At 41.8% G+C, this 14,641-nt stretch overlaps 1 protein-coding gene across 1 annotated transcript in view; it reads right to left on the minus strand.

Moving 5' to 3' along the window:
* Positions 1-7,504: 7,504 nt before the first annotated feature.
* DHRS2 (dehydrogenase/reductase 2) overlaps positions 7,505-14,641 on the minus strand; it is a 120,684-nt gene continuing 113,547 nt past the window's right edge. Inside the window, exons 4-9 of the mRNA XM_043982267.1 lie at positions 11,650-11,751; positions 10,520-10,590; positions 9,842-9,893; positions 9,091-9,225; positions 8,660-8,712; positions 7,505-8,160 (exon numbers count right to left, since the gene is read on the minus strand). Of these exons, the coding sequence (XP_043838202.1) occupies positions 8,049-8,160; positions 8,660-8,712; positions 9,091-9,225; positions 9,842-9,893; positions 10,520-10,590; positions 11,650-11,751 (525 nt within the window). The 3' untranslated portion in view covers positions 7,505-8,048. The remainder of the gene's footprint in view (positions 8,161-8,659; positions 8,713-9,090; positions 9,226-9,841; positions 9,894-10,519; positions 10,591-11,649; positions 11,752-14,641) is intronic.

A 14,641-nucleotide genomic window follows, 5' to 3' on the forward strand; every position in this document is an offset into this window, starting at 1 on the left:
GTAGCTAGAAGGAGGTCTCAAAGACCTAGCCCAAGCTCCCCATTTTACAGATGAGGAAACAAAGGTCCAAGGAAGGTAAATGATTCACCCAAGGTCACACAGAAATCCTAAGAGACAGGATTTGAATCCAAGCCTTCCAAGTCTGGGCCTGGTACTCTTTCCATTGTGCCAGTGGTGGGAGCTACCTCAGTGGAAACTCCAGTGCTCCTTCAATCTGAGTCTGGGGTTCCCCCTATTTTTCCTATGTTTATAGATTGAGGGTCCTCTTACTTCTCTGCTTACTGCTATTTTATGCTCCCACACTTGGCACCTTCTCCTTCTTCCCCTCATCTAGCCAGTTATTGATCTTAACAGGGAGATTTATTAATCCAGTTCCTCTTTTCTCATTTGTCCACATGTGAATCACTATAAATCAGAAGTGGCTTTAAATTTTATAAATCTCAGGAAACATCTACCAGGAAGACAGCAGACCTCTCCATGTTTCACTATAGATGACAATACAGCTCCTATTCCTTACTACCCCTTAGCATCAAACCCATTGTCTATTCTTCCCCTGAGAATTATTGACTGACCTCTCTCATCAGCAAGTCACAACCTCTGAATGCCTCAGTTTTTTCATCTGTAAAACAGGAACAATTCCTGTAGCATCCACCTCAAAGTGCTGTTGTGAGGCTCAAAGTAAAATAACATATGTAGGGGGGAGGCTCCATGGGGATTGGTCAACACACTTTTAAGGGTTTTTATTCTATTTCCTAACTAAAGTCACTTTCCCCCAATCCATGAGCACAACTCCAACAAAGACAAAAAACACCCACACCTTGCAGATAAGAATCTAGGCTATAAAAATGTCCTTTATTCAAAATGCACGCATAAGCAATTAATTCAATGGAATACACAACTAAGGGGAAGAACAAAGAAGAGAAATATGAATCTTTTGGGAAAATCAATGACTCAGAGCTGGTAAACAATAAGTTGAACTGCTTCTGGACTTTTCTAGAGGGCCAAAGGACTTGACTTTTTCTGTCACCTGAAGCAGGTAGCAGAAGGACAAGACAGTGATCTAAGATAAACTTACCCAGAGCTTTGGTTTCCAGTTTGTAGCCCAAGTGTATATAGCCTTGGTGGGGAAAGCCTAAGAACAAGGGCTAGTACTGGGCTGCTGCTTTAAATGCATTTTGTAGAAGCTGGAGACTAGCTTAATAATGACTCTAATGGTTACCTAGAGACACCAATGCTCTCTAAAGAGGCTCTCCTGAGCTTCTTGGAGAGAAAGGCCTTTACTGTAATGGGGAAATGCAGTGACAATATGAACAGAAACCTAATTTATTATGGGATAGAGAAGATACCCCTTTCTCCCTGAAGCATGATGTACAAATGATCTATGTCTCACACACAGAAACTACACACCCAGGCACTCACAAGTATACTCACACACCTCAAACATATACTCAGCCAGAACAATTTTAGATTTATCTGATGGGAACTGACCAACTTGAATTACACTCCCATTTTTAGCCCAAGTCTATCATCTGAGCAATGATCAATCTAATAGATAAAGCAAAAATCATCCCTTAAGACAGATGGAAAACATTTGACCTATTAGTTGACGCAATACATTCACTTATTTAATTCACAGTTATTGAGTGAATGGAACTATCCTAGGCACAGAGATATTTATCCTACACTGATAAATTTAATATGGATGCCCCTCCTCCAAGGGTTTATGATCTAGTAGGAGAGACAAGTATCCAAATACCTGCTATCAGGAGGAGTTCAGAGAAGCTTGGAAGGACTTACATGAACTGATGCTGACCGAGAGGAGCAGAACCAGGAGAACATTGTACACAGTAACAGCAACATTGTGTGATGAACAATGGGGATAGATTTGGCTCTTCTCAGCAGTGCAACAATCCAAAACAGTTTCAAAGAACTCGTGATAGAATATATTCTCAACATCCAGAAAAAAGAACTGTGAATTATGGATGCAGATTGAATCATACATTTCTACTTTTTGGACTGTTTTTTTTTTCCTTCTTATTTGAGTTTTTTCCTTTGTGCTCTGATTCTTTCACAAGATGACTAACGTAGAAATATGTTTGATGTGACTGTACATATACAACTTATATCAGACTGCTTTCCATCTTGGGGAGGAGGGAGGGAAGGGAGTGGGGGAGAAAAGAAAAATTTGGAACTAAAAACGAAGTGTAAACAAATGTTGAAAACTATCCTTATATGTAATATGTAAGTGGAAAATAATAAAATAAAAAAAAACAAATACCTGCTATCAAGGGACAAATGCATAGAAAAGGCTTGTATTAAGCACTATGGGACTTCAGAGAAAGAGGACAGTTTCTGACATGTGACTACAGGCTTCCCAATGGTCTCCATTTTCCAGGAGTGATTCATTTCAGATAATGGAGCATTCCTATTACAATTCTTATTTCAGTCATGGTTTTCTGTTGAGAGAGTTCCTTTGTGGATTGGTCCTGCTTTAGGCAAATTGTTACACAGATCAGCTCTACCTCCTTTCCCCTCCCCACTCTCCACAACACAAATATAATTATTCGAGGTACGCCCTAACCCTCTCTGCCAGTGGAGTCACTAGATTTATAAAGGGTAGTTATCTGGCCCAATGTGTATATATGTCTCCCGCTTGCATTGTTTCCTTAATCTGTCCCTCTCTTCCTGTGCCAAGCATCCCTTAGTGTGACATTTGGCAGACATTCTGTTGTGTCTAAGTAACATTGTCTAATGGCTTCATACCTATAGTAGTCAATCATAGTGGCCTAGAGACCCTGAGCTATACTGACAAAGGTCTTCTCCAGTTTTGCATCTCCTCCCATGTATCTCCTAGCAGTACCAAGTGCTATTACATAGCTGACAGAGATAACATATGTAAAGTGTTCTTGGAAACTTGGTGGTGGTAGCAGTGGTGGTAGTGGTGATAATGATGGTGGTGGGGGAAGCTAGCTGGCACAGTACATAAAGCACCAGCCCTGGATTCAAGAGGACCTGAGTTCAAATCTGGCCTCAGACCTTGATACTTACTAGCTGTGTGACCCTGGGCAAGTCACTTAACCCTCATTTCCCTGCAAAAACAAAACAAAATAATGATGATGGCATGAGTCATCATTATTCATATTTGAATTCCTACCCCACACCACTGTGCCTCTGCATAAGTGGTCCTCCATGTCTGGAATACACTCCTTCCTCACATCTACCTCTTAGAATCCCTGCTTTTCTTTGTCTTGTTTTGTTTTGTTTTGTCTGGGGGGGGAAGTTATTTTGCCCAGGGTCACACAGCTAGTAAGTGTTAAGTGCCTGAGGTCAGATTTGAACTCAGGTCCTCCTGAATCCAGAGCCAGTGCTTTATCCACTGCACCACCTAGCTGCCCCCCTGCTTTTCTTTAAGTCATGGTTCCCACAGATCCTGTCATAATATCTAACTCCATCCTATCTCAGTCCACACTACAGAGGCCAAGATAGCTCCTAGCTATTGAAAATACATTGTATGAAGGGACAGTTAGGCTGTGCAGTGGATAGAGCACTTTCCCTGAAGTCAGGAGGACCTGAGTTCAAATTTGACCTCAGACACTCAACACTTAGTAGCTGTGTGACCCTAGGGAAGTCACTTAACCCCAATTGCCTCACCAAAAAAAAAAAAAAAAGAAAGAAAGAAAAGAAAAAGAAAATGCATTGTATGATATCATCTAGAAAGAACCATCTTGAATTAAAAGTGGTTCATCGGGGCAGCTAGGTGGCGCAGTGGATAGAGCACCAGCCCTGGATTCAGGAGTACCTGAGTTCAAATCTGGCCTCAGACACTTAACACTTACTAGCTGTGTGACCCTGGGCAAGTCACTTAACCCCAATTGCCCCACAAAAAAAAAAAAGAAAAAAAGAAAAAAGAAAAGGGGTTCATCCAGGTAGTGATCTGAGAGGGTAAATAGTATGCCCTCTTGTACTAAGCCAGAGTTCACAGAGTAATCAAATCCAAAGGTCTAGGTAGGAGTTGTGAAAGAGTTTCTATCTGGTGACTTAAATAGGGGGTGGGGAGGGAGTGGGGTCAGTCAACCTGGAGGTGTGTGTGTGTGTGTGGGGGAATACTAGGCAGTAGGTGAAAGGGCAATTGTCTCTTCCCCTTTTCTGCTTTGCTCCCTAATAGGATCCTATTTGGGTTTATGTAACAAACATAATATTGGCTAGCATTTACATAGTGCTTTAAGCAGTTCATAAAATGCTTTAGAAATATCTCATTTGATCCTCACAAAAAACCCTGGGAGATAAGTGCTGTTATATTATTTCCTACTTTACAGTTGAGGAAAATGAGGCAGATAGCGGTTAAGCTACATGCCCAGCATTACATGCCTAATAAGTGTCTGAGGTCTGATTTGAACTCAGGTCATCCTGACTCTAGGTCCAGTGCTATGTATCCATTACCACCTAGGATTGTTTTCTTTGAAACTGGGGCTTGGGGGTGAACTGGAGAAGCAAGCTGATTCCATCTAAGGCAGAAAGGTAGAGTCCTTAAAAAATATGTAAACAGAGGTGAAGAATCTGGAGACAATAGATCTCACTGTTGGCCATTAAGGTCATTGGACTGGAAGGAGGACCCAAAACTAATTGGGTCTCTGGGGAAGCAACAAGAAGAGCACATTAGGCGATTAAGAATAAGACTTTGGGGGGCAGCTAGATAGCGCAGTGGTTAAAGCGCTGGCCCTGGATTCAGGAGTACCTGAGTTCAAATCCAGCCTCAGACACTTGACACTTACTAGCTGTGTGACCCTGGGCAAGTCACTTAACTCCCGTTGCCCCGCAAACAAAAAAAAAAAAAAAAAAAAAAAAAAGAATAAGACTTTGGGGGCAGCTAGGTGGCACCATGGATAGAGCACTGGTGCTGGAGTCAGGAGTACCTGAGTTCAAATCTGACCTCAGACACTTAACACTTACTAGCTGTGTGACCCTGGGCAAGTCACTTAACCCCAACTGCCTCACTTTAAAAAAAAAAAAAAAGAATAAGACTTTGACAAGATGAGGTGATAAAGAGAGAAGAAAAGAATGATTAAGGCTTTATGGTAGGGCCAGCTAAACTGTGACATCCCAGAATGTCTATTAGGTGACTGCTGTTGACCATTCTTATAATGTATATGAGAACACATTTCTTATTCAGGATTTTTGTAACTCTAAGGGCCATGTGAATATAAATGAATTGGTGTTGCTTGCAAGAAAATGTAAATTTGCGAAATACATTTGTACATAGTTATATTAAGGGTAAAACCCTCTTCTCCTAATATTAGATTTCTTTTATATTGAGTTCCCCCTCTTACCCCCTTTTTGACTAAGCTAGCATATGTATAATCCCAAAGAAAATCTATTATTATTTCTTAAAAGGGGCCTTTGTTCTCTAATCTAAGAAGACATTCATCTAACAATGGCCAAGCAATTTTGGATAAAGAGAACTCACTGGGTACCCTTTTGCTCAGACCAATTGTTTACTTTTCTGCATACTTATGCAGTTTTGTTTTGAAATGATCAGTTGATTCTGTATCATTTATTATCGATCCTGTTTATAATTAATTGATCTTGTCCCGTAACTGCCCAAGTCAGGATTGTCTCTGAAATTAGTTCAGAATTCAGCTGACCTGTAATGGGTTAAGTTTAGAAATTCAGTTCTCCTGATAATCACTGTTCTAGTCTTGCTTCAAAGGATTTAGGTAACCTCGGCATGTGGCTTGCCATAAGGGAGCCAGGTCTAATATCTTTATACCATGAAGTTCTCCTTCAAGGATGTCTGGTTTGCTGTCTAAAAAGTCTTGTCCATTATCTCTAAACCTTGCAGGCAGACTCAAACAACCAACATTTCTTAGTCACTGGTGGTAGGCACAAGTCATTGCTGGCCCCTCATCACCAAATTTCCAACCAATCATGTTGTTCCCCTCACCTCAGCTATGTAACCAATCATGTTGTCATCAACCCCATGATGTCACGTACCCTGTACTTTTCTTTGTTCTATGCTTATAAAAGTGAGCTGCATCTTCAAGTCTGGGTCTTTGGCACAAATCGAGGCAAGCCATTGCCCCATCTTTTTCTCAGGTTATCTGTCCTGATAGTAAAATGTTACCTTGTGTGGAGAAATGTGCACCAATTTATCTTTTTATAAAATTCCACATGACAGTTTTCAGTTATTTTGGTCTTATACACACTCCCTAAATTGACTAAGTTCCCATTGTATTCTCCCCTTGGCAGATTTCATCTAGAGTATTATGATCAGTTATGGGCAACGTGATCTAAGAAGGGCATTGATAAATTGGAGAATGTCCAAAGGAAGGAAACCAGAATAGTGAGGGCCTTGAGTCTGTGACATATGAGGACTGGTTATGGTAGCTAGACATGTTTAGCATGGAGAATGAAGACAGAAGCTGTCTTCAAGTATTTGAAGGCTTGTCATGTGTAGGAGGAATTTCTTTGTTCTGTTTGGTCCCAGAGGGCAGAAACAATTTTGGCTTTATGTCAGAAAAAAACTTCCTAAGAAAATGTGAGTATTCCAAGATGACCTGCTTCTAGATATTGTGAGCTTCCCTTCCTTGTAGGTCTTCAAGCAGAGGCTAGAATTCTAGTGGAAATTCTTTTTGTACATAGGTTGGACTAGATGCCAGATGAGGATGAGGTCTTTTCCCACTCATACATTTAATGATGTGATTCTGATCTTATAATTCCTTGTTATCAAAACTTGAGTGGCAGAAGGGAAATGAACATTCCAATTCTATGACCCCAATCCAATTTAAGCAGTTACAGCAAGCAGAGAGCAAGCAACAAGAATTTGTTATTTACTATATATCAGATACTTCTGGTGCCAAAGTTTAGCTCTGAGAATAAAGGTAACACCTTCTTTCTCATTGCTGCCTTAGAATCCCTAGGGAAACAAGAAATTGAGGAAGTGTCCTTAATTCCCAACCAGATGATCTAGAACATAAGTAAACAGATGGCTGTGGAAATCCTTTTTAAAGATGTTGACCTGAAAATTTTCCATCTCCAATCTCTAGTCCCCCTGAAGATTCAGTCAATTATAAATAATATCCTTCAAAAAAAAATCTCATTTGGGCCCATAAACTTTATTCATGGGATCTCTTTTTCCTTTCCTAACTTGGACATTGGTTTCTCTCTCTCTCTCTCTCTCTCTCTCTCTCTCTCTCTCTCTCTCTCTCTCTCTCACACACACACACACACACACACACACACACACACACACACACACACACACACACACACCCACACACCAGACAGGCATTTGCTGATAAATGTAAAAAATAATATGGAAAGGAGAGATTAATTACTTCCCCTTTCCAATTTATCTCTGTGGATTGAAACAGCACTAATTCAAGATTAGGGCTTCTAAACACAGACTGGTGGCTTGTTCAAAACAACAAATCTAGTAATTTCCAGACAAGTTTATTTTAAATAAGAAAAACTTCAAACAGATAGAAAGAGATAGTAATTCCTCAACACTTAATGAATACTAGCCCCTATCACACTTTAACCTAATTACCTAATAATTTAACTGTAACCTAATTAATGATCAGATCTCAACATGTACAGAACATATACATGCTGGAGAACAGGTTAAAGGACTGAAATGGGTTCAAGGATACTAAGAAACATTAGCTCACTTATTTTATGATGGAATAGATAAGATTCTCTGATCTGTCTCCCCTTGAGCCCAGTGATATAAGTTTAAATTAGTGATTACCAGGAAAACAACTGTGGAAGATGATTCTCCTCTAATATAGGCCTTTGAGCACTTACATATCAGCTATACCTAAACTTCAGCTACAGATTTGTAAAGTGCTTAAAGGTACAGCGCCCTGGCATGGAGTAGGCACTATATAAACATTCATTTCCTTCCCTTCCCTTTTTTAGTCTCTGGGTGTTAACAACAACCTCCTGGGCTTCTCCCATCCCCTTTTCTACCCTTAACCAACTTCTGTTCAGTTCCCATGATCAAAGGTACTATTTAACCCCCAGAAGTTCAGGTTCCTTGATGAGCTGCCTTACAACTTGGGGGAGAAGCCAGCCACTACAATGTTTTCTCCAGTGATGTAGCTGGAATCTGGAGAACACAGGAAAGACACAATACCCGCACAGTCTTCTGGTTGTCCAATCCTAGATGGAAGAGAAATAAGACTGAGATCCGAAAACCAAGCTTGAATGTGTCTTGTCATCTGTGTCTGTAGTTTTTTGTTTGTTTGTTTGTTTGTTTTGTTTTGTTTTTTGGTGAGGCAATTGGGTTTAAGTGACTTGCCCAGGGTCACACAACTAGTAAGTGTTAAGTGTCTGAGGCCGGATTTGAACTCAGGTCATCCTGAATCCAGGGCCAGTGCTCTATCCACTGCACCACCTAGCTGCCCCCTGTATCTGTAGTTTTAAGGGGGTGCAGGATGGCTTCCTCCAATTCATAAGAACCAATTCAATTGGTTCCTCCAATTCATAAGAACCTGGGAATTTATTCCATGCAGGCATACATAGTAAGTTCTTCATGGGGCACTCCTACTTCCAACTCACACCCCCCAAATCCAGGACTATGCTCATCTCTCATGCCCTAGAATTTTTTTTTTCTCCCAGCTCTATGGAAGGTACTTTATGAAGTTCCAGAACCATTTACCTCTGCATTCCATGTAGTTTCTTAATTTGAGTTATCATGTCTTCTTCTTGGACCTGAACAAAAGCAATATATTGGTTGTGCTTAGACAGAAGGCTCACAGGTTGGGGGCGGGGGTGGGGGGGTATCTAAAAAGGGAGTACGTATGCTGTATATGCCTTGAGGGGATGAAAGCTCCTCACGTCTAGGGAAATTAAATGGAAACCACTGTGTACTATTTTTCCCCAAGAAGATTAAAGCATATATACTGCCACAGGGAAAGGAGAATCTATCTCATTTCAGAGTATAAGGGTTAGAATGGATTAATAAACTCAAGACTCAGCCTCCCAGTCCTGAATGTGTTTCCACAGGAGCTAGTCTGGACTTGACTTGATCAGGAATTTAATCCTCAGTGGGATGTCGACATGGTTAGAGGAGTAATCCTAGAACCTTACCACATTGCTGAAGGGAGTCTTGATAAGACCTGGAACCAGACAGTTTACCCGGATGCCCTTTGGGGCCAGCTCCACTGCCAGTGTCTTGGTGAGGCCCAGCAAAGCAGTTTTACTGATGTTGTAGGGGCCCAACAGCTACAAAAGAAAATAAAGCAGGCAAAGTTCCCTGGGGCCAGAGAAGGGGAAATCTTTCCAGGCTGCTTCTCTGTTTCTTAGCTCTATCACAGGTTGGGGGAATATCTTTGGACTTGGACTTCCACATTCGTCAAATGATGGTAAGACCTACTCTTGATTCCAAGGGGATGTGATAAATGCTGAATGACATAACAGATGAAAATATATGGCATAAGAGAATCATTATTGCAGCTAGGTGGCGCAGTGGATAAAGCACCAGCCCTGGATTCGGGAGGACCTGAGTTCAAATCTGGCCTCAGATACTTGACACACTAGCTGTGTGACCCTGGGCAAGTCACTTAACCCCCAATGCCCCGCAAAAAAAAAAAAAAAAGCAACACTTTAGGGGGCAGCTAGGTGGCGCAGTGGATAGAGCACCAGCCCTGGAGTCAGGAGGACCTGAGTTCAAATCCAGCCTCAGACACTTAACACTAACTAGCTGTATGACCCTGGGCAAGTCACTTAACCCCCATTGCCTCACTTAAAAAAAAAGAGAGAGAGAATCATTATTAGAATGCAGGATTTGTACCATTTCTCTATGGAGCAGCCAACCAAGTTCAAAGAAGTCAACACTTACTGAAACTGGAAAATAGGCTGCAACGGATGATACCAGGATCACAGAACATTTCCTACAAGGAAATGAACAAATGGCATAACTGTGGCTGGGAGACCATATATTTTCAAGGGATTAGCTTTTCCAGTGATATAGAAGCTATAGAAGCTAGTGGGAAGAGGGACTAAGGTCTATGATGAAGGGATTTGGTGGCATCTTATTGGTCCCTCTAGGTAGAAGTTGTGTCCTTTGGGCAGTAAAATATGGGAGAGTTTCTAATCATGGGGACGGACAGTATCCTATGGGCTCCCATGACAAACAGCTAGGTGGAATTGCAAAATCAGAATCGAAGAGTCGTATTGGACTTCAGATGTTATGTAGTTCACCGCCCTCTCCAAAACATGAATCTTTTCTACAAGTTCCCTGACAAGTGGTCATTCAGTTTAAGGCTGAAGAGCTCTACTGATGAACTCACTCCCCTTCAGTGGCAGCCCATTCTATCTCTGGACAGTTCATAAAAATGGAACAGACTTTGCTTAGGGAATCTCTACTTCAGGGTTCAGAGGAAAAGGGACTGAGTTAGTTTAGCCTTGGGCATACTAAAGAGAGGTCATCTAATTGTTTGTGTCCTAGTTTTCCTGTTGTGCTTGGCCCAACTCCTGTACCCAATAACCCACTTATTTCCCCATCTCCATTCCATACCCCCTTTTCTCCATATGAGGCAACAGCTGACCCAGCAGAAGGGCTGGGGACTTCACATTCACATCCAGAATCTGAATTCAGAACAAGAAGGAAATGCAGTATGGTTATTTCTGATTTCCTACTCTCATTGGTCACTTTGAATTCTCTAAGTTTCCTTGTAGGAAGTGACTGGAATGTTAATAGCTCCTTTCTCTATATGAGGTACCCAAAAAGGAATCTGGGCATATGTGTAGGGGTCTAAGGAGCCTCATCTCTTCCTGAGTGTCAAAGGAAACACCACGAATCTGCAATTTAGGGAAATTTCTTATAGTTGTCTCTTCCACAATGACTTCTCCCCAGCTGAGCCAACCTATTCTAGAAGAACAGGGTAAGAGGAAACAAGAGTAGAAGTAATGTAGGAGAGCTAGTTTATAAAGGTCCAATTAAATGGAAGTGACCCAATGGGCAAAATAGGGTATTTAATAATAGAAGAAGCTTTGAATAGATAAGCCCTTCATGATGACCCCTTAAAGAGGGGTCATTCACTAAGTTTAGTATAGCCACTGTGGGTCAGTGACAGTAATCCTGCTCAATAGTAATGGACTGGAGCTGAGGCTCTGGTACCCCCTTTTTGGGTGGCACCCTACAGATTAAAGGTCTCCCTGGTCAAGGCCATGAAAGTTAGTGGGAAGCAGCATGACCAGTAGAGCACGTCCTCTGGGCTTCGTGACTGAAGTTGGGACTATGGGGTCTGAGAAGAGTATCTCTCCTAGAATGATGAAGGCAGATCTTTAGATAAGATAATATTTCCCCATCCCATTCTGGAGGGTTGATTCCTGTGCCTGGCAGATGAAAATGGCATTCCAAGAGATAAAATGCATTCCATCTGATTTATGACATCAGAGGAACCTGAGCCAAGACAAGGGAGGAGAAGATCCTAACCCAAGATCTTAGTGACTTAGCGCTTGGCCCCAGGGTTGTGCCTGAGTAAAGTTTGTGAATAGAGATGAAGATAAAGAAAGCCCAAGAGCACAGGCATCTGTTTTCTTGAAATTAGGAGATTACATTTGTGTGCGTTATCAGCTATAGCTGATAGTGCATGACACAAGGATCATAGAATACGACCCTCAATCCAACTCCTAAGGCCTCACCTTGTCCCAGACCTGCTCACTGGCTCCCAGAGTGCTCCCTACTAAAGGATTAACCCCAGCAGCACAAACTAGGATGTCCACACCTCCATAGTAGTCTGCAACCTAGAGGAGAGAAAATAAGATAGAAAATAGGGCATCAGAGATGATGGGGAGGTAATAAACAGCCTTTCTTTCTCTGTGTTGCTGCGCTTTTGTTTCTCTGTCTCTGTCTCTCTTTGTCTCTTATGCCAGGTAGATTGGGAGGGTGTGGTCTGACCCACAGACTCACTGCATATGGGGTAATATTCCTTGTAGGCACATAGATTTAGAGCACCAAATTCAACCCCCTGGTTTTGCAGATGTGGAAACTGAGGCCCATAGAGGTTAAGTGACTTGACAAAGGTCACACAGATAGAAAGTAACAGCTGGAATTTGCATCCAGGTCTCCCTGGCTCAAAGCCCAATTCTGTAACCACTAGATTATGTGGCCTTTCCTTGCTGGAAGCTAGAGTAGACTTAATGTTTCCTGTCAAAGTGGAAGTTCTTGTGATGATGATGAAGATGAAGAAGAAGAGGAAGAGGAGGAGGAAGAACCACCACCACTTTTATGAAGTGCTTTAAGGTTTTCAAAATTCTTTACATAGGGGCAGCTAGGTGGTGCAGTGGATAGAACACCGGCTCTGGATTCAGGAGGACCTGAGTTCAAATCTGGCCTCAGACACTTAACACTTACTAGCTGTGTGACCCTGGGCAAGTCACTTAAGCCCAATTGCCTCACTAAAAAACAAGCAAACAAACAAAACCAAAATTCTTTACATAGATATCTCATGTGTTAGTCACTGATGCAAGGCCAATCTTTTCACTCTTCTCTAATTGATTTCCTATGGTAGTTGCTTCAAACCTCTCTTCCAGCCACCTATGCCACTCCCTCCTCCTTTCCTCTCATCTGGGGATCTTGCCCTATATTACCCTCTCCACCCCATTTCCATACTTGAAACCACCACCTCCATTTTTTCTCTTCTTTGCTCAAGTCTTGGAGGATGAGATCACCTTCTCTTAGCCAATGCTTACCCTTCTCCACATCCTCTTGATCAAATTCCGTCCTGTTCCCTCTGGAACCTTATTCTTCAATCATTATTTTTTTTTCTCCTTAATTTTCAATCTATTCTTATCCATTGACTTCTTCCCTGCTGCCCACAAACATATCCTATCTTCCCCATCCTTAAAACAAGTTGACTAGTGCCTTCTATCCCCTCAAGCTATCATTCTATATCTCTTCTTTTCACAGCCAAACTCCTAACAAAACCTATCATACTCATTGCCTTCACTTTTTCACCTCCCACTCACTTCTTAGCCCCTTGCAGTTCTGGCTTCTGTTCCCAATCCTCAAGCGAAACTGTTCTTTCAAGATTGCTAATAATCTCTTTATTGCTAAATCCAGTGGTCCTCTGCATAACCTCTCCTTTCTGGGTTATTTTGACGCTGCTCTACCTGTCTGACTCTCCTTTTGCTGATCATCGTCCCTGTCTTGCCCCAGATGTGTGATATACCCCAAGTTCTTTTGGGGGCACTCTTCTGCATCTAGAGGCTCTCAGCAATCTCATCAGTTCACATGGACTGGACTTTAGGCAGCCACCTTCCAAACCTAAATATCTAGCCTTCATGTCTTTCCTCAGCTCCAGTTCCATATCTCCTATTGCCTGATGTACCACCTGGATATAACATGGGAAACAAGCCTAAGATGTATGAAACAGATTCCTAAATCCACATTGCCCCCTAACTTCCCTCTTTCTATTAAAGGCACCACTATTCCTCCATTCACCTCCATTTGCAACTTTCCACTCTCTCGCCCCTAATATCTAATCTAGTTGCCAAGTCTGAGGGATACTTCCTCTGCAACATCTCTACCCCTTCTCACTACTCACACCACAACTAACCTAGTATAGGCCCTCATCACCTGACATCTAGACTATTATGTAGCCTTCCTGTCTGTCTCACCGAATCCAGCCTCTCTCCTTTTGTAATCCTTCCTCTTCACTTAGGCCAAATTGACCATCCTAAAGCACAAGTCCGGTCGTACTCTGTCCCTGGCCCAGAAAGCTTCTGTGGTTCCTAACTCTTCCCGGGAGAAAATACAAACTTTCCTTTTGCTGTTTCAATTTCTTGACAATCTAGGTTCAGGCTTTCTTTCTAGGCTGACTTGTCATTACTCCCCCTCAAAATGTTCTCTTATGTTTTAGCCACATTGGCTTTCTTGCTGCCCTCCACACACAACATTTTATCTCTCACTTCTTGCTTTTCATGGGCTGTCTTCTAAACCTAGAATGTTTTTCTCTTCACAGCCACCTCTTGAATCCCTCAAGACTCAATTCAAGCACTACCTCCTTCAAGAGACCTTTCCTGATTTCCCCAATTATTAGTACTCCCCATACACAGACTTTGTATTTATTTTGTATATATCTTTCATTTACTTATTTGTGAACATATTGTACTTATCCCTCCCCTGTAGAATGTAAACCCCTTGAAGTCAGGGACTGTCTTGCATTTATCTCTGTGTCCATAAAGCCAACAGAGTTCCTGGCACATAGTAGGCATTTAATAAATGCTTATTGATTGATTGATCCTCATAACAACCCTGAGAGGTTAGTACTACAGATGAGGAAACCAAGGTTCAGAGAAATTGTGACTTTCCCATAGCTAGTAACTCTTGGAGGTGAGATTTGAGTCCAAGTCCAACACTCTATTGTATCATGCTGCCCCATTCCTGTTAAATGCTGCCCTAAAACCATTCCTCACGAGGTTTATTGTGAGAAGCACACCTTGTAAACCTTAAACGGGTAAACATATGTAGTCTTATTATTACAACATAATTTAAATGGTCATCCTTGGCCCAGAACCCCAATTTTGGACTTAGATAGACTGGGTCCAGTCTTGGTGAATCTTCCCACTAATTACTCTTTGCTTTGTGCCTCCATCCCAGGGTTTCCCCTGGAAACCTCAGAAAATAACTCAT

The sequence above is a fragment of the Dromiciops gliroides genome, chromosome 2, assembly GCF_019393635.1.
Source record: "Dromiciops gliroides isolate mDroGli1 chromosome 2, mDroGli1.pri, whole genome shotgun sequence".
Taxonomy (NCBI): Eukaryota; Metazoa; Chordata; class Mammalia; order Microbiotheria; family Microbiotheriidae; genus Dromiciops; species Dromiciops gliroides.